This window comes from Oncorhynchus mykiss, chromosome 3 (assembly GCF_057628025.1).
Source record: "Oncorhynchus mykiss isolate SJ-2025 chromosome 3, ASM5762802v1, whole genome shotgun sequence".
Lineage (NCBI taxonomy): Eukaryota > Metazoa > Chordata > Actinopteri > Salmoniformes > Salmonidae > Oncorhynchus > Oncorhynchus mykiss.
Window position 1 is genome coordinate 29,429,908 of NC_143024.1, and position 21,966 is coordinate 29,451,873.

Here is a 21,966-nt window from a genome sequence, read left to right on the forward strand (position 1 = left end):
CTGAAACAGGGCTCTGTTTTCGTTGCAACTGCTGTGTAAAGATATACCCACTACAGGTGTGCAAAAGCTTTTGTTGTATATAGGCTACTTGTTCATGAAGAAGAGACACAATTTGACAGGCTATTACAATGCATTTTTATATAGATATATATATATTTCTTATGGACATCTCTCAAATCATTTTTAAATATAGTAAGCCACTGGAATACAAATGATTAATGATCATGGGAATTGTTTTAAACAAGCATAAATACTGTATAATAAATCATGAAATATGATAGACTAAGCTTACTAAAACGGAATCATTTAGAGTCACTTTTTTATCACTGCAAAACAAAATGGGTTCAGGGCATTCGGTGGTTTATTGGAATATAATAAACCTAGTTATCTATTTTGGAAACATTGTTGACCCGGACATAACGTAACTGCCTTATTTGGGTTAATAATGCAATAGAAAGTATATGCTAGGGGTGGTGTGTGACAGAAGACAGTGGGAATATTAGCCCAGTATCAGTGTTGGGAACAGAACATCCAGGGTTCATTTAACAATAGAAATGTAATACTAATTCAACATGATTCCCATTGACATGGAACAATAAAGGACCATGTACAGTTTGTGTATTAAATTGCTAACTTTGACTTTCTAGACACTGCCTACATATTAGCTAACATGAGCAATTCATGTATTTCTAGTATAAAATGTAATGGAAACACACCCTCATAACCCACACATGGAGACATACAACAAAACTGGGCAATTTCCCTATTAAGCCATGCAAACTATTTCTACTGTATCAGTATCTACAAACACATTGATTCAAACTGAGCAACTGAAATTGGTGGGACACAAAGGGGAAAATGAAGATCAAGATATTTACACATAAGCACATGAAATATCAGTCATTAAAATATAACTGTGCTTTGGCATTGGTATTTAAATATATATATATGTATATATATTTAAAATAAAACGTTTGTTATATCCAGATTATTAACATTCGTGTCAGATGAAAGTTCAACACTTTACACTTCAATAGAGAAATTGATTTTTACATAAAAAATAATAACAGGTAATTTACAAGCACACTCCCACACACGCAATCAATCAATCAATCAACAAATCGCACAATTAACCCTAACAGAGACCTAACTTACATCAGAGATGTACAGTAAAGGCATACATTATCCTCCAAACCATTATAGACAGATTTTTTTGGGCAGATTGGTTGTGGTTGGTTATTGGCAGTTAGTTCAGAGGGCCACCTGGTGGCACCATGCACTAGATCCTAAAACTAGAACTGGTGCTGGTAGGAGGCAGCGGTGGGTGAGGCGCAGCCCGGCTCGATGTGCTTCAGGTGGCAGGCGTGGCAGAGGAGGTGGCCGTCCAGCGGGTAGCAGCGGTGCCCCTCCTCGTCGTTCAGCTCCATCTGACAGTCCTACAGACCAACACAGAGGGATGAGGAAGATAAAAGGGAAAAGCCTATAAAATAAATCGAATAACACTTGAACATTACCCCAAAAGGTGATTGTGATTCCATCTAGATCTATCTGATTCTATGGGATCTGAACGGCAAAATGTGCATTCAAAACGCTGGTTTAAAATACACATTTGTCTATATCCCAGAGGTATAGCGATCTATGACAGCAAGGTGAATTGTGGGCCATTCTATCCCCCCAATGTAAACATCTTTGAGAACAAAACCTTGTCAAAGGCGAAATAACTTGAAGATATTCTTAAATCCCCTTGAATTGCCCAGCAGGCTTTTGACAGACTAAACACTGTCTGAGAAGGGCAGTTGAGAAGGGCAATTGTTTAACTGGCTTCCACAGTGGAGCAATTCAGAGAGACAGATCCTCAAAAGCTCTCGTCTCCACACGGCTCACTGCTGTTTGTTTTCAAGTGCTCTCAGAACTCCATATGTCAATCAAATGCTGTTGAGGCGGGAGTCAGGAGAAAAGGCACTTGAGGAGAATCAGACAGTGTTGACGAGCGAAGCAAATTAACATGTGCTTGAGCTCCTCTTTCTAGCACGCAATTAGGACCAAGACTGTAATTAAGTACTGGGACCACCTTGTCTATGATCTGTGTGCAGGAAATAGCTTTCCAGAATATGTGACCAAACAAAGTGAGACTATTCTCCTGACACTTTGTTTTTCCTTTCAAATTCTGTTTACTTTATGACGACTAATCTCAGTCAATATAACCAAATCTCGCTACCGTTTATTTTAAAAGACTAAATGATGACTGAAATATGGAGTTCTTGATATGATGAGAAGGCTGACATATGGTATAGGATCTAATCCCTGGTATTTAAGCATATTCATGTGGAGAAAAATAATGAGTCATTTTATAGTGGATATACTTACTAGGATGACAACTTTAACATTTAGTCTTGTCACCAACAACACAGAACATCCAGTCTCTACAAGGATATAGGGAAAACATCAAGGAAATAGAAAAGGGAATTTGTATCTTAATGTTTACCCACTTCACAGTGATAGCACTCCACGTGGTAGTCTTTATCCATGGATACCACTCGGATGGTTTCATCAGAGCCCTGTGGAGACAGACAGCCTTTTCAGTGTCCACTGAACCCGTGTAGCTATCAGTATAGGCTGGATCGGTTCATTTAAAGCAGTTAAACATGGCATGCATGGCCAGGACAACTCTCCAATTTTTCCTGCGGCCAATGTCAGGTGTGGGAAAAACATGTGACAGGTGGCTCTGTTCAGTGGACTTTTAAAATTATATATAAAAAATGTAGACATTTAGCCTCTCTGATCCAGAGCGATTGACAGGTAGTGCATCCTAAAATAGTTGAGACCATAGAGATCCAATTAAATGATTCTATGGTTGTGACAACCACTTATCACAGTCATAGTATGTACATTTTTCCTCAGTAGTTATCAGCAAAGGTGTTTTGTTTGTTTGTTTAATGGACAAAACCATAAGTAGATGTTGGCAGTAACAGAGCACATTCAATTCAGAGCACTTCTCATCTTCTGCAGGTGCAGGTGACAGTGGGAAATGCATCAGCCAATCAGAGTCCTGTAACCAAAGAGATCCTATTCAAATGGGATTCCATAGGTCGTTATCAGTAAAACGTCAGAATAAGGTTCAGAGCGTTTTTTATTTCACCTTTATTTAACCAGGTAGGCTAGTTGAGAACATTTTGATTCGCCTGCTGGGGGGCAAGGAGTCACCCAGCTCCACTAAAAGCATTGACAACTACTGTACATGGTGTTTTTAATGGATTGTTAAATACATGTTATAACTATTTGGTTTTAATATCATCACCTTGAAGAGTATAGTGAGAACTACACATTTCAGATTATTCCACATTTAGCTATATCATCAGAGTTATACAGTAAGTAACTGCATGTTTGCCATGATAAAGAAACATCAATTGATCATGTATTTTCAGATTCGTGAGGATAGCCTATCCATTTGGCATGTAGCTAGCTGTTGAAAAGGATTCATGTTAGCTAACCGGTAGCTTGCAAAGTAAACATTATCAGCTAACAGAACATCGGCAAATGAGCCCTTCTGCTACCTCTCATTCCTGTAAGGTATAATTCACTTATATTTTAGATCACTCAAATATCCAATTAATGGTGGCCAATATTGAGAGATATCATGAGGCTACCCTCCTTGCCCCCCAGCAGACAAATCCAACGCTCTGCACCTTATTGTGACGTTTCATTGATAACGACCTACAGTATTGAGATGCTGAGATCCTTAGATAGCCTACAGTACATTTGTTTTTTAATGCTGAGCGTCCATGGATAAAAATATCCCTTTGCGTTATATGCCTCTGTCCATTGCTTTTTCATTTAGCCTGATTCTTTTTTCGGCTATAGTTAGCCGTGAATGCTAACAGGTGCAGTAAGCTAATTACTGATGATATATCAACCAGCAGGCAAGCTAATTAGGCTTTGTCCTGACATCCATATATGTCCTTTTTCATCCAACCTTTACAAACTACAGCATTTGAAATAGGCCTACACATAGGCCACGATTGGCAAGATAGTAGTTGTGTAGAAACATTCTGAACAGTACTGTGGACCTTCACCTGAGAAAACAGCCAGGTGTCAAAGACCAAGGCTAAACCAACAGTCAGCTTCTGACAGACAGTCTGGGTTCAGCCTGCGACAGCTTCAGAGGGCAGGTACTACAGCTGGAATGTTCCGTATATATTAGACTTTCACTAATTATTACTGTCATCACGCAAGCTATTCATCATGGTCATGTGGTCATATACCATTGTTATGTGATAATGAAGTAAGGCTTGTCAGAAATGTCATTATGATAGAATGAACTATTCAGCCAACTGACTTCTTATATTCTACATCAGCCAGACACACTCAGCAGGAGGGTACATGGAAGACCTTCAGCTATCTATCAACTCATTTAAAACCAGTTTAAACACATTAGATAAAACCTATTCTAAACTCTCCCCCTTGTACTGTAGTGGTCCTACAAACCACCTGCTAGTAGGCATGAATTTATCTGGCCTTTTTCATGACAAAGTACATGCACGTCCAACACAAACTGCCCCCCAGCTCTGAATTCTACCCTTATAGCCTCAGTGAGGAGGGGCCACATTCCTGTAGAGTCAACTCTAATTTTGGACGTTTTTTTTAAGAGGGGGGGGGATAACGTTTAGGGTAACAGTCATGCACTGAGTGAGGCATTAGGGTGCAGTGCCTGCATCTGAACCACACACCAAAAAATGCAAACAACACCCCTCCCAAAACCACCCCACGTAGGCCTACATACAGAGGTCTCCAATAGAAGCCCAGCCCTGAATCTACACCTCAGTGGATGGTGTCCTAGTAGGGCCTCTGGTTCAAATAGTGCTCTTTCAGATACTTTGATTGAGCCTGAATGGAGTGCCAGATCGTCTGGGTTTGCTCTTTTGGGACTATTCCATTGGTTCCATTTGCGCCAGCTCAATCAACCACTAAATAAATAAATAAAATGTTTGGGGGGATGTCTGCTGACCTGTGTGTAACTATGGCAGCCATTACAACAAGAGATGTTCCCAGGTCTGTTATCAGGTTGGTTTATTGGTTCAGCCCAGACCTTAGACTGAGTAAATAGCTGTGAAAATTGATGTCTTCCTGAATCCTGACTGCAGCTTGCTTGGCTCAGGAGAGAGCCTGCAATGTCTGCTTCCAACTCACACTCTCAAACACGTAGATCCCCTGAATGCCGCTCACTTTCCAGCCCACTTTCCAGCTCACACTCTCAAACACATAGATCCCCTGAACTCAAACACATAGATCCCCTCACTCTCCAGATCCCAATCACCTGAATTCTGATCACCTGTTCACACACCTGTATGTCATTATCACACACTATTTAGTTAAGTTCTTTGCACCCCATCATTGTGAGGTATTGTTTGTTTTGTGACACACTTCTATTCGGAGCGCTGGGTTTCCCCTTAATTTAAGGTTTTTGCCTGCCTCACTAACGACGCCTTTTGCTAATTCCCTGCCTGTACTTAGCCTATCAGACCTATTGCCCGATCTCCCGGTTACTATCCTATCCCTGCCTGTACTGTTGCCTTTTGGACCCCCTGTGTATGACCTTCTGCCTGCCCCTGGACCCAGCTACCTGCCTCCTCCAGTGTATGACCTTCTGCCTGCCCCTGGACCCAGCTACCTGCCTCCTCCAGTGGTCCTTTACAATAAACACCTGCTGCGCCCTGCGCTTGAAACCAGCTCTCTGTCTCCCATCATGTTCATTACAGACCGAGACTTCAGAGACGAGTTCCAAATGTTTAAAGAGGGAAAGCTGATCATCATGCCTGAGATCCCTTTCAAGTCCCTCTACATCCAAACAACTGCTTAAAGGGATACCTGCTCATGTGCAACATGTTACAACACAGCACACCCCTTCCTCCTTCTCCGGCACTAGAGCCTGACCTAGGATAGTAGCATACTTGATCATTTGCTATTGCCTCAGTAGGATCCTTAATCGTTTTCTACTGCCTCAGCAGAATACTTGATCATTTGCTTCTGCCTCAGTAGGATACTTGATCGTTTCCTTCTGCCTCAGCAGGATACTTGATCGTTTGCTTCTGCCTCAGGATACTTGATCGTTTCCTACTGCCTCAGTAGGATTCTTGATCGTTTTCTACTGCCTCAGTAGGATACTTGATCGTTTTCTACTGCCTCAGTAGGATACTTGATCGTTTTCTACTGCCTCAGTAGGATTCTTGATCGTTTTCTACTGCCTCAGTAGGATACTTGATCGTTTGCTATGCCAGAGGAACTCTCTCCTCACATCTGGCTCCTGTCTCAGGTTCAACACTGGGGTTGGTTATCAACCTTTACCCTGAGGGAATCAGGTCAGAGGTTGCAATGTGACTGTCTATACTGACATGGGATGGGACTGAAAGTGTTTGCATCGTAAACCATAATATATGCCTGGACATTTTGATTATCATTCATCATTACTATGGACAGGAGTTCTTCCTGTTGAAATCACTTTGCAGACAGGAACCATTCCAGGCCCTGTTCATTATACTAGTAGTCAACCGATCAATTTGGTATTTTTATCATACATGACATGCAGATGATCAGAAAAACACCTATTTTATGGCTGTATACATGTAAGTCCTTAGGCTATTACTTGAAGATGTTGTGTTCAAAGAGAGCTTACCTCTGAAGGCAGAATGGGCTGGTTACATGCTGCACATTTGGGGGCCAAGACCCTGAGAAAACGAGGGAACAACAAAGATAAATCAATTGATAAAAATAATAACAGTTTCAGACTGAAAATATATGTCTGGTTTATATTGGTTCCCTACAGAAAGACCACCAGGCTTGATATAGATACAGCACTTGTATCTGTTAATCTTTTTTCTGGTTAATACTTCTAACCCTTCTTCCTCTCTTTCACCAGTCCCACCGCCCCTTCTCTGCTCCTTTGCCCCTTCCCTCCTCCTTTGCCCCGTCTCTCCTCCTTTGCCCCGTCTCTCCTCCTTTGCCCCGTCTCTCCTCCTTTGCCCTGTCTCTCCTCCTTTGCCCCGTCTCTCCTCCTTTGCCCTGTCTCTCCTCCTTTGCCCCGTCATTCCTCCTTTGCCCCGTCTCTCCTCCTTTGCCCCGTCTCTCCTCCTTTGCCCCGTCTCTTCTCCTTTGCCCCGTCTCTCCCCTTCAGTGTGTGTGTGTATGACAGCGTTGAGACTGCTAAGGAGAGGTGGTGAGTCTCCAGGTCTGCAGATGTGCTGGCTCAGCCTCACACGTGATTCAACCAATCCAGAAAAATACATTCATTCTTTCCCCACACAAACAGACGCACACACCGTGTGCAGCTGGCTGGCACCTGAATGTCTGAGTCTGTAAAACAAAGGCCCTCTCAGTGTAGTGGGCATGACTAGGTCTGATTGAGAAACCACACACATTTCTTGTCCTAGATATATGCGTAATAGGGTATCCGTATTAAATTCCTGTTTTTCCTGGACTCTGTGCAGTATTTATAAGAGTATTATTGTGTTAATAGCCCAGAGTAATACCACGGACTTTGATTTGCGTTTAAAGGATAGTTTACCCAAATTACAAAATTACACATAGTTTCCTTATCCTGTAAGCAGTCTATGGACAAGGTATAACAGCAATCCATGCTTTGGTTTAGTTTCATTGACACGGTTTCCACATGCTAACATTTTAGCATTTGTGGCACAAATACTATTCATGTCATGTGACCAATTAGCATTAGCATTTTTTGGGCATCATGTTCACAGCATCTATAAGTGACTTTGTTGAGGATGCTGGTTCGAATCACCGAGTCGACTAGGTGAAAAATCTGGTGGTGTGACCTTGAGCAAGGCACTTGAACTTAATTTCTCTTGTAAGTCGCTAAAATATAAATGTAAATGTTGAGCTTCACAGCCACTTTTTTATTTTACATTTTTATTGAACCTTTATTTAACTGGGCAAGTCAGTTAAGAACAAATTCTTCTTCACAATGACGGCCTACCCCGGCCAAACCCGGACGATGCTGGGCCAATTGTGCGCCACCCTACGGGACTTCCAATCACGGCCGGTTGTGATCAGTCGGGAATCGAACCACGGTCTGTAGTGATGTCTCTAGCCCTGAGATGCAGTACCATAGACCGCTGCGCCACTCGGGAGCCAAATGATGATTTGGACATAATGCACGAAAAATGCAAATATCGGTTTCATGACTTCAATGGGATTGGCGTCATGAATGCTAAAATGTTAGCATGTGGAAGCAGTGCCAGGGAAACTAAACAAAAGCATTGATTGATGTCATTCCTTGTCCATAGACTGCCTATAGATTGGGGAAACCAATGTGTCATTTTGTAATTTGGGTGAACTATCCCTTTAATCAAAGCAACAGTATGCTAGAGAATGAATGGTAGTGACAATTCATCATGAATAGGCTGGAAAAGACATCTGGTGGCTTCAGTACAGTGAGCTCTGATTGCTCTAACATAAGGCCCATGGCTCTTAGTTTCCACATGGTTCTGTCAGTATACTGGGTGGTTGCCCTGGTCTGGCCTGGCCGGCTGCTGTGGATTCCATTGTGACCAGATTCCTGATTCAGTGAGTCTGTTGTGCTTGACTGAGGTGACCCCATGCTGCTACTCCCTTTGCTCTTCCTACCTAACATCTCCTCTCTCCCCCTTCCTCTCCACCTGGCAAAAACCTGATTCTGCTGGAACTGCCGCTGACTTCTGTTATAGCAACATGACTTCTGGCCTTATTGTTAGCGCCAGTTCAACTAATATGTTTATGTTTGGCAGTGTTCATAATGGTTGTACCCACATACCTGTGGTAGTCTTTGACACAGTAAATCTTGTTCTCTGTGTCCACAGTGAAGGGCACTCCGTCCAGACTGTCGTTACAGATGACACAACGGAAACAGCCAGGGTGGTAGGACTTCCCAAGGGCCTGCAGGATCTATAGAGGTGGAGGGGGGAGAGATAGAAAGGGAGGGGAGAGAGAGAGAGAAAGAGAAGGGGAGAGAGAAAGAGAGGAGAGGGAGAAAGACAGAAAGAGAGAAGGGCAGAGGGAGAGAGAGAGAAAGGGATGGAGAGGGAGAGAGAGACCGAGAGAAGGGGTGAGGGAGAGAGAGAGAGAGAGAGAGAGAGAGAGAGAGAGAGAGAGAATGTCAATGCCCCCCCTGCTACAGCTATGTATGGTTAACATGTGTAAAGCCATGTAAAGCCATGTCATGGTAAATCCTTCATGTGTTACTATACCTGATGACTACTGGCCTTGGGTTTTATATTCTCTCTATGTGTCCTGGTTTTACCCTAGAGTGTGTGTTTGTGTGTGTGTGTGTGTGTGTGTGTGCCTGTCCTGAAACCACCACTTCCTCCTAAGCTTTCTCCAGATGTAACCACAGGAAGTTCTCTGAAGGAGGAGTGACTCTATGTTTCTGCTGCCCAGCACACTGATGGAGGGCAAGCACGCACACACACACACACACACACAGGCAGCAGAAACACTCACCATATCCATGATCAGATGTCCGCATGCGTTACACTTGTCTGCAGACTGCTGGAATCCAGAATACTGGAACAGGCAGAGGAGAGGGGAGGACAGTGAGGTTACGGCTGCTACATCATCTCATAGAAAACTGCTGGCATCTTAGACTGACTCCTAGTCTTCTTCTCATATGAGCCCAGTCCACCTCATATGATACATGGGGGAATTCTACCATATCAACTTAATGTTTAATTAGGGATAAACACAACCATGTCCAGAAATAGTCCTCTAATACCAGGCGAGATAAGTTAGACTCATTACCAGCACAGAGACAGTAGGATAACTGAATGAATCGACTAGTAACAGACAAACTGTAATGTAATGGAGCGTGTTGTTGTGACAGGGCAGCTGAGGTAAACATGGGTCCTCCTGCTTGTCCTTCTTTATATAAGGTGTCACTGTGCAATGCCCAGGGGCGTATGCCTCTAAAACATGGATAAGTACAAGCTCCAGTTACCCAACTCCACTCCCTAATGCCCCTACAGGAGTAAACTGATCCAGAATCGCTTAGAAACTTGAACCTGGGCCACAAGGTGAAGAAATCAAATGTAAACTATAATCAGGAGTCCACAGGTCCCGGTCACATATAGTCACAGTAGCACATGGTGGAAGACACATATCTGCTGTCAGAAAGATAATACCCTATTCACATACTGTGGGGCAAAAAAGTATTTAGTCAGCCACCAATTGTGCAAGTTCTCCCACTTAAAAAGATGAGAGAGGCCTGTAATTTTCATCATAGGTACACTTCAACTATGACAGACAAAATGAGAAAATAAATCCAGAAAATCACATTGTAGGATTTTAAATTAATTTATTTGCAAATTATGGTGGAAAATAAGTATTTGGTCAATACTTGGTCAATACTCAATACTTTGTTATATACCCTTTGTTGGCAATTACAGAGGTCAAACGTTTTCTGTAAGTCTTCACAAGGTTTTCACACACTGTTGCTGGTATTTTGGCCCATTCCTCCATGCAGATCTCCTCTAGAGCAGTGATGTTTTGGGGCTGTTGCTGGGCAACACAGACTTTCAACTCCCTCCAAAGATTTTCTATGGGGTTGAGATCTGGAGACTGGCTAGGCCACTCCAGGACCTTGAGATGCTTCTTACGAAGCCACTCCTTCGTTGCCCGGGCGGTGTGTTTGGGATCATTGTCATGCTGAAAGACCCAGCCACGTTTCATCTTCAATGCCCTTGCTGATGGAAGGAGGTTTTCACTCAAAATCTCACGATACATGGCCCCATTCATTCTTTCCTTTACACGGATCGGTCGTCCTGGTCCCTTTGCAGAAAAACAGCCCCAAAGCATGATGTTTCCACCCCCATGCTTCACAGTAGGTATGGTGTTCTTTGGATGCAACTCAGCATTCTTTGTCCTCCAAACATGAAGAGTTGAGTTTTTACCAAAAAGTTATATTTTGGTTTCATCTGACCATATGACATTCTCCCAATCTTCTTCTGGATCATCCAAATGCTCTCTAGCAAACTTCAGACGGGCCTGGACATGTACTGGCTTAAGCTGGGGGACACGTTTGGCACTGCAGGATTTGAGTCCCTGGCGACGTAGTGTGTTACTGATGGTAGGCTTTGCTACTTTGGTCCCAGCTCTCTGCAGGTCATTCACTAGGTCCCCCCGTGTGGTTCTGGGATTTTTGCTCACCGTTCTTGTGATCATTTTGACCCCATGGGGTGAGATCTTGCGTGGAGCCCCAGATCGAGGGAGATTATCAGTGGTCTTGTATGTCTTCCATTTCCTAATAATTGCTCCCACAGTTGATTTCTTCAAACCAAGCTGCTTACCTATTGCAGATTCAGTCTTCCCAGCCTGGTGCAGGTCTACAATTTTGTTTCTGGTGTCCTTTGACAGCTCTTTGGTCTTGGCCATAGTGGAGTTTGGAGTGTGATTGTTTGAGGTTGTGGACAGTCAATGTGATTTTCTGGATTTTTTTTTCTCATTTTGTCTGTCATAGTTGAAGTGTACCTATGATGAAAATTACAGGCCTCTCTCATCTTTTTAAGTGGGAGAACTTGCACAATTGGTGGCTGACTAAATATTTTTTTGCCCCACTGTACTGCTAAACTATGCAGGGTTCTAGATACAGTATCCAGACGGACTACTTACCAGAAAGTCCTCTTCACAGAACACATTCCCACCGACGTAGTAAAATGCTTTCCCCCGTAGCCTTCTGCCTGGGACGAAGAACAGAGAGATGGGCTTTTAGAGTAAACTTAACTGAAACAACACTGAACAATTTGGGCTGGGCCCAACCATGAGATCAAACTGTCTGACCATGATTAGACCAAATATGACTTTTTCCAAATTGCAGCAGATCACACGGGAGGAATCTGGGAGTATTTGGAGAGATGTGTGAACTCCATATGAAATCCTAGCCTGATCTCAGATCTATTCGACCGCACAAACTGATCTGGGACCAGGCTAATGAGCCCTATACATCTCTCCTAAGCGCTGTGGTAACTTATTTCAGTTCAAAGGCTCCAGAACGTCAGACAGAATCCATTAAGTCTTGCTAATTCCCAGACACCAACTCAAATAAACACTGAGTCTAATACTGTAGCAGCCTCTTGATTTAATCTGCTTCAGGGAGAGACTGGCCTGGTTGGACAGCTTTCTGCTGCACTGGAAACTACAGGGAACACATCTGGGGCCTCGCTGAGACAATCACTAGCACATGAGGGGAAAATGGTGTGATTGAATACAATGACTAAACAGAGCGTAACTGATTAAAACAGAGTTCTCTAATGGTTTGCTTCACGTGGCAAAGAGAGAGAGAGAGACAGACATTTATTTTCCCTTGTGTACTTTAACCATTTGTACATTGTTACAACACTTTATATATATATACATATACATATACATATATATATATATATATAATATGACATTTGTAATGTCTTTATTATTTTGAAACTTCTATATGTGTAATGTTTACTGTTAATTTTGATTGTTTATTTCACTTTTGTATATTTTCTACCTCACTTGCTTTGGCAATGTTAACACATGTTTCCCATGCCAATAAAGCCCCTTGAATTGAATTGAGACCCAGGCCTCAGGCCCAGAGGCAGTGCTAGCTCTTCTTCTTTCCTGCTTTCTGTCTGTTCTCTCCAAGATCGCTCCACACACCGAGAACACTTCCTGTCTGTCTGTCTGAATCCCCCATAATATACCCCCTTCTCCCCTCCCCTCCCTCCATCCCACAGGAAGGGGAAACATTCCACACATTTTCAGGGAGGAGGTGAAGGAGGGACGGGGGAGGGGTTAACACTAGTGAATGGTAGCCTTAATCTCCTGTCTGCCACAGAGCCATTAGCTACACACGTTAGACTAATAAAAAATGTTGAAAGGCGAGTAGAGAGATGGTGCTAAAACAATCACTAACTGCTAAAATAATCACTAACCGATTAAGAACTAATATGTTTAATTCACAGGTCTCAATGTCAGAAAATGGCTGGCTGAGGGAATGGGGGTCTTAACACAACAGGCCTGGGATGGAGAGAAGAGCAGAGCACCGGTTGCAATGATACCAGTGGTGACCTGATCATGGTATTGAGGAGGCAGCAGAGTTCAGACAAACAGCTAGGGCACACTGTAGCAAAACCTTTTGCAATGGAAAATGAACATGTGTGTTCTTACTGACAGTTCAGGTAGTTTTGTCCAATAAGAACGCTGAAGTTCAGGTAGTACCTTCCTGTTTCCCAGAGTTAAGGTTTTCTCCCCTACAGAACATGACCCTAGAGACCCCTCCCCCCAGGGAAAATAATGAAAAATAAGACTTTCCACTGATTCCTCCTCTTTGGTACTTTAACTCTAAATCCGTGATAAACCTAGAACCCACATTATCCTAAAAACATCTAACGCCATGTGGGACCCTCTCAGGGGTAACAACAATAGACACTAAATCACAGTAGAGCTCATGAAAGCCCACAGCAGCCATCTGAAAGGGTTTGATCCTCTTACGGACATGGATAGAGCCAAACAATGAGACATCCTGTACTGTACTTCTATCAAGGCTTTAAACCTGCGCATTCAGTAGCATTATAGAACTGGCCAAGCTTCCTTACAAAACTCGGAACTAACGGTCTTATCATGTACAACCTTTAATTGAATTACATTGAACTGATTTGAATGGAATGTAACATTCCTTTGTAATAAGTGCCATATGACATGCCTATCTTGCCTGTACTTCAGAGGGATAAACTGACAATATCAAGGTCAGAAAGGCAATCGTTACAACAACAAGACAACCATCTCTGCATCAGGAAAAGGTGCAAAACTGTCCCTTGAATAATCACAATTTAATAACCCTATTTTCCCCTTCATTTCCCTCAGGAACGAAGAAAAGAGTGATGGATGGAATGGGGGATGAACACAGAGAGAGAGAGAGAGAGACAGAGTGAGAGAGAGAGAGAGAAAAGGCAGGGAGCCTTGCGAGAAGATAAGATGAATGAATGGCAGAAGAAGACTGTGCTGACAGTAATGACAGAGTTCCAGAAGAATGATGACTCTGTCCCCCATAATATAAATAATAAATGCCTCAGAGACAGAAAACGCACACAGGCCTGGGCTGTTTTCTAGTGAAAACGTTCTTTAATACCTCAAGGTTGATTCTAAGATCTATATGTCCACTTCTCCAACACCTTTCATGAATTATTTATAAGCCTGTCTATTACTGTACTATAAGCACTAGTACATTCATAATACCCATAACCCACTCTTCCTTAGAAAAGCTGTAATGGTTCACAAAAAACATGTGAATTAAGGTTCATTTAGTTGAATCCTTTCTAATACTTATTTCCCAGCACAACATCATGTGTCCAATAGGGCCTAGAAGTGTTTATTTGGAGGAAATTGTTACTCACAGCGAACTCCTCCCTTACCTCAATCACATTCATCAGATGTAGAGTGTAGGGACAGGGTAGGGTGTTTCAGCTTCACAAACTATCCACCATCTAAGAGTGCCAGCATTCAAACCGCAGCAGTTTTCAGATCACTAACGTCACCTCCAATCCATGTTTGTGTTCTATAACGGCAGAATATTAATTGGAGAGGCTGATGTTGTAAGTTGGGTTGGGATTGGTTGGGCTCAGGACACAACAATTACACTTCTGTTCCCACAGAAAAACACATCCCCTCCATTCTCACCTCAGCCAGATGCTCTAGTCCACACACGCACTATGCTACTCTCCGCTTGATCAAATCATGCCGAATCAAGTTCCACTGGGAAAAGCTGGGAGATGACTGCCTAACTGTGTGTCGTGAGGGCAGATTTAGACTCTACGTTTGTGAGAACAGGGCCTCTTTATTGAGGGAGACAAAGACAACACTTACTGAGACGCAAATATCTCTAGTCCTGCTGGTATTAAAGGTGTTCCCTTCTCTCTGGTCCAAAGTTGTGAGCATGATGAGTATTTGAATGAGAATGAAAGTGCAAAATAAATAAAGGTCTTAAAAGGAAAGTAAAACATTACAATTCAAGGTGCCAAAAATATTTTAGACGTCACGGCGACCAAAACCACTTCCTGCCCATGTCATTTCCTGTCCAGTGCACTTCCCAGCCGTCCAGTCTGCTGATCTGCTGCTGAGGTTGAGATGTGTAATATCCTACAAACCTTCACTCTCATTCTCACCTACTCTGGTCTTTAGCGGCCTGCTGGAGCTTTGCTGTCTCTACTCACCTTCTGGTTTCGTTGCTCCTTCTAACAGCCCTTTGTCTTGACCAACAGATTATTGTCATAGACTACCTGGAAGCCCACTCTATAGCCCACTTTAATAGACCTGGAAGCCCACTCTATAGCCCACTTTAATAGACCTAGAAGCCCACTCTATAGCCCACTTTAATAGACCTGGAAGCCCACTCTATAGCCCACTTTAATAGACCTGGAAGCCCACTCTATAGCTCACTTTAATAGACCTGGAAGCCCACTCTATAGCCCACTTTAATAGACCTGGAAGCCCACTCTATAGCCCACTTTAATAGACCTGGAAGCCCACTCTATAGCCCACTTTAATAGACCTGGAAGCCCACTCTATACCCCACTTTAATAGACCTGGAAGCCCACTCTATAGCCAACTTTAATAGACATGGAAGCCCACTCTATAGCCAACTTTAATAGACCTGGAAGCCCACTCTATAGCCAACTTTAATAGACCTGGAAGCCCACTCTATAGCCAACTTTAATAGACCTGGAAGCCCACTCTATAGCCCACTTTAATAGACCTGGAAGCCCACTCTATAGCCAACTTTAATAGACCTGGAAGCCCACTCTATAGCCAACTTTAATAGACCTGGAAGCCCACTCTATAGCCAACTTTAATAGACCTGGAAGCCCACTCTATAGCCAACTGTAATAGACCTGGAAGCCCACTCTATAGCCAACTTTAATAGACCTGGAAGCCCACTCTATAGCCCACTTTAATAGACCTGGAAGCCCACTCTATAGCCAACTTTAATAGACCTGGAAGCCCACTCTATAGCCCACTTTAATAGACCTGGAAGCCCACTCTATACCCCACTTTAATAGACCTGGAAGCCCACTCTATAGCCAACTTTAATAGACCTGGAAGCCCACTCTATAGCCAACTTTAATAGACCTGGAAGCCCACTCTATAGCCCACTTTAATAGACCTGGAAGCCCACTCTATAGCCAACTTTAATAGACCTGGAAGCCCACTCTATAGCCCACTTTAATAGACCTGGAAGCCCACTCTATAGCCAACTTTAATAGACATGGAAGCCCACTCTATAGCCCACTTTAATAGACCTGGAAGCCCACTCTATAGCCAACTTTAATAGACCTGGAAGCCAACTCTATAGCCCACTTTAATAGACCTGGAAGCCCACTCTATAGCCAACTTTAATAGACCTGGAAGCCCACTCTATAGCCAACTTTAATAGACCTGGAAGCCCACTCTATAGCCCACTTTAATAGACCTGGAAGCCCACTCTATAGCCAACTTTAATAGACCTGGAAGCCCACTCTATAGCCAACTTTAATAGACCTGGAAGCCCTTCTCCTCTTTTACAAACAAGCCCACATCTCCCCTGGGTGAAGGGGAGTTCTGAAGCGGGTTGAATGGTGTTTTGGGCTGCTGTGTGCTGGTGCTTTAAACAGGCATGCTTGTGACCGTTCTAGAAGAGTCAATAAATAGCTGCTTTTAGCGTCTTCTGTCTTATACATGCAGCTTGAACTATCCTCCTACATAACAAAGGTTGCACCCCCAGTCTCCCCAATACCTCCCCCCTGCCTTCCCCTTTAAGTATTTTAAGTTTAGGGTAATAAAGATTCTGTTATGCAACAAAAGAACCATGAAGGTGGTAGATGGGTTAAGGGGGAGGGAGAGTCTGCTTAACAAGACCGTTGTTGTGTGTGTGTGTGTCTGTGTGTGTGTGTGTGTGTTCCGGCGTAGGTGGAACTTGAAAGTGGGTGGTAGGTAGTTCTGAATGGTCCTCCTGTCCTGCCCCGTGCACCCCTACCTCCCTGGGTCCAGCTGGCATAACACCAGTCTGTGTCCTCTCCTCGGATTCCCACCCGGAGGCCCCCTACGCATGCATTCCTCCCCGGCCCGGTCCCTCTCCCTGTGGTGCCGGCCGCAGCCTCTGTGCCCTCAGATGGAGAAGGGTATGGGCGGTATGTAGTCAGTGTGTATCTACCTAACTCCCCCCAGTTTAGATACTACCAGCCTCCCTAACTCTATCCATTCCGTGGCTCTTCTTTTTAGTGCCTCACACACACACACACACACACACACACACACACACACACACACACACACACACACACACACACACACACACACACACACACACACACACACACACACACACACACACACACACACACACACACACACACACACACACACACACACACACTAGTCACCTAGTCAAGGGTTTCCCAAACTCGGTTCTAGGTGACACTGAGTGCACATTTTGTTTTTTGCCCTAGCACTACACAGCTGATTCAAATAATCAAAACGTAATGATCAGTTGGTAGTTTGAATCAGCTGCGTAGTGCTAGGGCAAAAACCATAACGTGCACCCAGATGTGGGGGCCCCAGGACTGAGTTTGGGAATCCCTAACCTAGTCCACCCAGTGTGTTGAACAGGCTCCCATGCAGCTCATGTCAGATCATGTTGCTATGAGTTGTATTGTATGCTGAGTTCCTGTTCTACTAAATGGAACTGTCACATCATCTCTCCGACACTCATCCCCTGCCCCAGGCACACACACACGCAATACTGCACACATATACACACACCGTCAGCTCCATGATTACAACCCAGGAACTGTGGTGTTTAGTTTCAGGGTGTGTCAGTCTCTCCTTCAGCCCACACAAAGAGAAGAGAATGCCACATCAGAACACACAGACCCTGGGACATGAAGCTAGAACACCGCAGCTGCAGTTTAGTGGCTCATTGATTCATCAAATCAATCGATGTGATTCAGTTACTCAGCGATTCTTAGAATCAGTGATTCAGTAGTTCACCAACTTTATGGTTCAGTGTCTCACTGATTTAGTGATGTTCAGCTTGGATGGTTCCCTGGCTGCACCAAATTTGCTCCCCCCTGCCCTTGCCTGTCTGTCTCCTCACCTCCCATGACCTTGGCTTCTCTCATAGATGAGCTTGTGTTTTCACTGTGATCTCCTTACTAGAACTTCAGAGGGATTCCAGAGCCATCCTGTCCAGATGGTTGCTGCTCTGGTATCTATAGATGAGTCGACCAATTAAAATCCCCCTGTGGAGATGATCTCTGACCTCTGCCCATGCCCATTAGAGGGCAGTGTGAGTCCTCCTGACCCCTGACCTGAAAGCTCATGCTCTACCTTCGCTGATTAACACACCCTGTGTTGTCCTTTATCTGCCCAACAGTGTGTGTGTGTGTGTGTGTGTGTGTGTGTGTGTGTGTGTGTGTTTGTTAGTGCGTGTGTGTGTGTGTGTGTGCGCACGCACGTGCTTACATGCATGTACACAGAAGGTGAGGAAAGAGTGAGTGAGTAGTAGCCATGGTAGTGGTTGTAGTAGTGGTAGTGGTCGTAGTAGTGGAAGTGGGCGTAGTAGTGGTAGTGGTCATAGTAGTGGCCATGGTAGTGGTTGTAGTAGTGGTAGTGATCGTAGTAGTGGAAGTGGGCGTAGTAGTGGTAGTGGTCGTAGTAGTGGTAGTGGTCGTAGTAGTGGTAGTGGTTGTAGCAGTGGTTGTGGTAATGGTCGCAGTAGTGGTCGTGGTAGTGGCCGTGGTAGTGGTCGCAGTAGTGGTCGTGGTAGTGGCCGTGGTGGTCATAGTAGTGGTAGTGGTCGTAGTAGTGGTCGTAGTAGTGGTAGTGATCATAGTAGTGGTAGTGGTAGAGGCCGTGGTTGTGGTAGTGGCCGTGATAGTGTCGTAGTAGTGGTCGTAGTAGTGGTAGTGGTAGTAGTAGTGGTCGTAGTAGTGGAAGTGGTCGTAGTAGTGGTAGTGGTCGTCATAGTGGTAGTAGTAGTGGTAGTGGTCGTAGTAGTGGTAGTGGTAAAGGCCGTGGTTGTGGCCGTGATAGTGTCGTAGTAGTGGTCGTGGTCGTAGTAGTGGTAGTAGTAGTGGTAGTGGTAGTAGTAGTGGTCGTAGTAGTGGAAGTGGTCGTAGTAGTGGTAGTGGTCGTGATAGTGGTAGTAGTAGTGGTCGTAGTTGTGGAAGTGGTCGTAGTAGTAGTGGTCGTGGTAGAGGCCGTGGTCCTGGTAGTGGCCGTAGTAGTGGCCGTGATAGTGTCGTAGTAGTGGTAGTGATAGTGGTCGTAGCAGTGGTCGTAGTAGTGGTAGTGGCCGTGGTTGTGGTAGTAGCCGTGATAGTGTAGTAGTAATGGTATTGGTCGTAGTAGTGGTCGTGGTCGTAGTAGTGGTCATGGTAATGGTTGTAGTAGTGGTTATGGTCGTAGTAGTGGAAGTGGTAGTGGTCGTGGTAGTGGTCGTAGTAGTGGTAGTGGTCATAGTAGTAGTAGTGGTCGTAGTAGTGGAAGTGGTCGTAGTAGTGGAAGTGGTAGTGGTCGTGGTAGTGGTCGTAGTAGTGGTAGTGGTCATAGTAGTAGTAGTGGTCGTAGTAGTGGAAGTGGTCGTAGTAGTGGCAGTGGTCATTGTAGTGGTCGTAGTAAATGGTAATGGTCGCAGTATTGGTAGTGGTCGTAGTAGTGCTAGTGGAGGTGGTCGTTGCTGTGATAGTGTCATAGTAGTGGTAGTGGTCGTAGTAGTGGTAGTGGTCGTAGTAGTGGTCGTGGTTGTAGTTGTGGTTGTAGTAGTGGTCGTGGTTGTAGTTGTGGTCGTAGTTGTAGTAGTGGAGTGGTCGTAGTAGTGGTAGTGGCCGTAGTAGTGGTAGTGGTAGTGGTTGTAGTAGTGGAGTGGTCGTAGTAGTGGTAGTGGCCGTAGTAGTGGTAGTGGTAGTGGTTGTAGTAGTGGTAGTGTCGTAGTAGTGGTCGTGGTAGTGGTCGTAGTAGTGGTAGTGGCCGTAGTAGTGGTAGTGGTCGTAGTAGTGGTCGTGGTTGTAGTTGTGGTCGTAGTTGTAGTAGTGGAGTGGTCGTAGTAGTGGTAGTGGCCGTAGTAGTGGTAGTGGTAGTGGTTGTAGTAGTGGTAGTGTCCGTGGTCGTGGTAGTGGTCGTGGTAGTGGCCGTGATAGTGTCATAGTAGTGGTAGTCGTCGTAGTGGTAGTGTTCGTAGTAGTGGTAGTACTAGTGGTAGTGGTCGTACTAGTGGTGGTGGTAGTGGTCGTAGTAGTGGTAGTACTAGTGGTAGTGGTCGTACTAGTGGTGGTGGTAGTCGTCGTAGTGGTAATGTTCGTAGTAGTGGTAGTACTAGTGGTAGTGGTCGTACTAGTGGTGGTGGTAGTGGTCGTAGTAGTGGTAGTGGCCGTAGTAGTGGTAGTGGTCGTAGTAGTGGTCGTGGTTGTAGTTGTGGTCGTAGTTGTAGTAGTGGAGTGGTCGTAGTAGTGGTAGTGGCCGTAGTAGTGGTAGTGGTAGTGGTTGTAGTAGTGGTAGTGTCCGTGGTCGTGGTAGTGGTCGTGGTAGTGGCCGTGATAGTGTCGTAGTAGTGGTAGTCGTCATAGTGGTAGTGTTCGTAGTAGTGGTAGTACTAGTGGTAGTGGTCGTACTAGTGGTGGTGGTAGTGGTCGTAGTAGTGGTAGTACTAGTGGTAGTGGTCGTACTAGTGGTGGTGGTAGTCGTCGTAGTGGTAATGTTCGTAGTAGTGGTAGTACTAGTGGTAGTGGTCGTACTAGTGGTGGTGGTAGTGGTCGTAGTAGTGGTAGTGGTCGATGCCAATGGCGCGGTATCCATAGATCCGAATTTTAGATGCTGTCCTCTTGGCTGCAGAGACAACATGTTGTTGTTTTTTGCTCATTTCCTGCCATTCTACACATTTTTTCATGGGAAAGGGGATACCTAGTCAGCTGCACAACTGAATACATTCAACTGAAATGTGTCTTCCACATTTAACCCAACCCCTCTGAATCAGAGAGGTGCGGAAGGTTGCCTTAATTGAAATGCTGAGAGACAAATGTGCAATTTTAAAGCTAATTTCCTAGCTAAGTTCTTATGCTATCTGAGTAACTATAACGTTATAACAAAATCAATGGGGGTCCCATGCCATGACATTTTTAGAATTTTAGGCTTTCCCTGTCTAGTTTTATTTCGGTGATTGTTAGTTCTAAAATGTTTAGTTCTCAAAAGATGATCATATAAAAAAATATATAGCTCCATTATATTTTCTACATACTTTATATCTGGTTTAAGTCGTTTAAGTTAACACAGAATACGATTTACCATCCATTGAAAAAATATATAAAATAGTTTTAATAATTATAAAATGTTAATTATATATATATTTTTAAATATATATCTTATACATATATATTAATATAGGGGGTGAAGTGGTAGGTTACTTACTTCAGGTGAAGTATGTCATGTTAGAGGTAAGGAGAGAGTAGGTGAGGTACAGGGTTTACTGTAGTAGTACTTACTGCAGGTGAAGTATGTAATGTTAGAGGTAAGGAGAGAGTAGGTGAGGTGGACAGGGTTTACTGTAGTAGTACTTACTGCAGGGGAAGTATGTCATGTTAGAGGTAAGGAGAGAGTAGGTGAGGTGGACAGGGTTTACTGTAGTAGTACTTACTGCAGGTGAAGTATGTAATGTTAGAGGTAAGGAGAGAGTAGGTGAGGTGGACAGGGTTTACTGTAGTAGTACTTACTGCAGGGGAAGTATGTCATGTTAGAGGTAAGGAGAGAGTAGGTGAGGTGGACAGGGTTTACTGTAGTAGTACTTACTGCAGGGGAAGTATGTCATGTTAGAGGTAAGGAGAGAGTAGGTGAGGTAGACAGGGTTTACTGTAGTAGTACTTACTGCAGGCGCTGCAGGTGAAGTATGTCATGTTAGAGGTAAGGAGAGAGTAGGTGAGGTGGACA

General features: G+C 44.1%; 1 protein-coding gene across 2 annotated transcripts in view; it reads right to left on the reverse strand.

Moving 5' to 3' along the window:
- Positions 1-111: 111 nt before the first annotated feature.
- The window catches only part of LOC110511851 (LIM domain-containing protein 1), a 35,707-nt gene continuing 13,852 nt past the window's right edge, over positions 112-21,966 (reverse strand). The window contains exons 3-8 of one of the 2 annotated variants that reach the window (XM_021592571.3): positions 11,653-11,720; positions 9,490-9,552; positions 8,804-8,934; positions 6,671-6,722; positions 2,490-2,558; positions 112-1,436 (exon numbers count right to left, since the gene is read on the reverse strand). In XM_021592571.3, the coding sequence (XP_021448246.3) occupies positions 1,293-1,436; positions 2,490-2,558; positions 6,671-6,722; positions 8,804-8,934; positions 9,490-9,552; positions 11,653-11,720 (527 nt within the window). In that variant the 3' untranslated portion in view covers positions 112-1,292. Of the gene's footprint in view, positions 1,437-2,489; positions 2,559-6,670; positions 6,723-8,803; positions 8,935-9,489; positions 9,553-11,652; positions 11,721-21,966 lie in introns of those variants that run through there. The other variant, XR_016493379.1, reaches the window with a different exon arrangement.